The sequence below is a fragment of the Nematolebias whitei genome, chromosome 11, assembly GCF_014905685.2.
Source record: "Nematolebias whitei isolate Nwh7 chromosome 11, NemWhi1, whole genome shotgun sequence".
Classification (NCBI taxonomy): Eukaryota; Metazoa; Chordata; class Actinopteri; order Cyprinodontiformes; family Rivulidae; genus Nematolebias; species Nematolebias whitei.
Genome location: NC_056508.1, coordinates 49,202,121 through 49,204,454, shown reverse-complemented (window position 1 = coordinate 49,204,454; position 2,334 = coordinate 49,202,121). Strand labels below are relative to the sequence as shown.

The window sequence follows — 2,334 nt, the reverse complement described above, 5'->3', positions numbered from 1 at the left end:
TGGTTGACCGAGGGCCTAGTTACGTATTGTTTTTTCTTTGGACCGTCACCCTGTGGGGCTGAGGTTCAGGGCAGCTAAGTGGAGGAAACTGGTTTGAAACGTGGTTTTGAACGGGAGAAGATCAACTGTTATTGTGAAAGTTTGTTGGATATTTTACAATAATAAAGGCAGAAATCATTTATTTATCAAGTGTTTTGTAACTTTGTGTTTCGGTTTGATGGTTTTCAGACCGACTCATGTTTCTGGATTTACTAATCTGTACTGTGTTTGGCAGAAACGTGGCTGAATCAAGATGCTAACAGACTAAAAAAGTGCTGGCACAAACTGATCTGTTTTTATATTTTGTTTCAGAAAACTGAGCTGAAAATAACACTTCCTGCTATCATTGAGAAATAATAACCATGTTGGTTTTGGTCAAAGACCCAGACCTCAGACTTTGACACGTAGGCGATTGGACGGCGGACAAACTCTGGTTCTCCAACAAACAAAAACACTTTGTTGGGGCTAAAAACGTCGAACTTGGGGGGAATAAATAAATAAAGTCCAAGTCAAAAGGACGAGACTCAGCTGGCCACACGTTGAGTAAATACTAAAGCCCCCCCACTAGTGTGTGGACATGTTTAAAGTCAGGTTTAAAGTGGTGAGTCACACAGAGGATGTGTTCCAGCTGGAAACCATCTGAGCAGATTATTGAGCATGCATCAGGACATCTGAGCAGAGTTCAGATCGCTCAGAAAAACAATGAGACGTTCATCAGTTATTGAGCTTTAAAAACAAAACATTTTACCACCAGTCCAGGGGCCATTTTCTGCATAACAGACAAACTTGATATAAACCTGGGGACATAAATACTATGTAAAATCAAATATGTGGCTGTTGTACTTACTCTGGGGTCCCACACAGGTAAGTTCAGGTTACTGTCCTCAGGTTGTTTCAGTAACACAGGATTTGGCCATTCCCTACAGGAAGAAGCAAATCACAGCTGATGTCATAAAATATAAGCCTTGTCGTCAATTAGGACGTTAAATCTGTTAAGAGCTCACCATTTGGAGAAAACCAAGAAGAACTTGTGAACTAGTGTAGCAGCGACAGCGTTGGGGTAGAGCTGGCAGGTCCGGGCCACCAACATGGCCCACGACACTCCACCCAGAAAGCCCAAAATGTTGGAATAAATCCCTCGACCTGCAACCACACAGCAACGTTCAGACAAGTTCAAGACTTGTATTCTGTCCACGAGATGAAATCAGACATCATCAGATCCGCCAGAGCTTCAACTAAAACTCAACCAAACAAAATCGGATTCATTCCACCTTGATTAAAAGAATGCAGGCATTAAAGCAGAAAAAAGCCTTTTGACTGAAATGTTTTCTGCACCTGGAGGTTAACTGAGCATCAACAACTCCCCCCCGACAGAAATACGACTGTGGTTCTCTTTAATTGTTGAAAGCAGTGTCAGTTTAATCCCTTGATCATAATTAAATCAAACTGAATCTGATGCTCATGATCACAATGAGGGCAAAGTGTCCGTGTACAATTTCTCTGTTGGTTTAAATCCATCCATCCAGACAGTCCACGGTAGGGCTGTGAGGTCAAAGAGGTCAGAACAACACTTACGTTTCGCCCAAAGCTTGATGGCTCTTAATGTCAACCGGAAGTTTTCTTTGTTTGGCACCAGGTACAAAATCTCATCAGTTACTCGACACCCTGCAAGAAGAACAGATTCACAAACTCTGTCAGAGAGATCGGACCTTTCTGATGGTTTAATGAATAAAAAGTTCCATGTTTTAATCAAACTAAACCCTGCTGCTTAGAAACTGGCAGATTTGACAACTAGCTCCTTAAAACAGCAGGACAATTGGGGGCTGGGAATCGTCTATGGCGGCAGAGTAAAGCCCCCAGTATACTGCCGCGTACGTCCATACGCAGAGGTACGCACGTACGTACGCGAAGGTACGAGAGTACCCCCCAGGGCATGTCCGTGCAAAGCTCAAATTTTTACGACCGCATACGCGTACGTGGTGTCGCTCAATAAACTGCCCAGCGACGGACTGTTTTGTATGCGACACCAATGTATTAAATTCCCCTTCTTCATCTCTGATCTGGCCTTTTCTTTTGTTTTTTTTTTTGCCAAGAGGCAGTGACCTTGTTTAGAGCAAAAAACTCTACATCAATGGCTCTCATGGAATTAATAGAACAAATAACTACTGCTGTCGATCATAAACAATATTGTGTTAGTATTTTTGTTGATTTAAAAAAAGCATTTGAAACTATTGACCACACTATTCTCCTTGAACAATTGAATGGTATAAGATGGTATAATGGTATAAGAGGACC

General features: G+C 42.1%; 1 protein-coding gene across 1 annotated transcript in view; it reads right to left on the bottom strand.

The window, feature by feature from the left end:
* Positions 1-701: 701 nt before the first annotated feature.
* The window catches only part of LOC119417408 (poly(A) polymerase type 3-like), a 12,874-nt gene continuing 11,241 nt past the window's right edge, over positions 702-2,334 (bottom strand). Inside the window, exons 3-6 of the mRNA XM_037684609.1 lie at positions 1,615-1,704; positions 1,044-1,182; positions 887-959; positions 702-710 (exon numbers count right to left, since the gene is read on the bottom strand). Of these exons, the coding sequence (XP_037540537.1) occupies positions 702-710; positions 887-959; positions 1,044-1,182; positions 1,615-1,704 (311 nt within the window). The remainder of the gene's footprint in view (positions 711-886; positions 960-1,043; positions 1,183-1,614; positions 1,705-2,334) is intronic.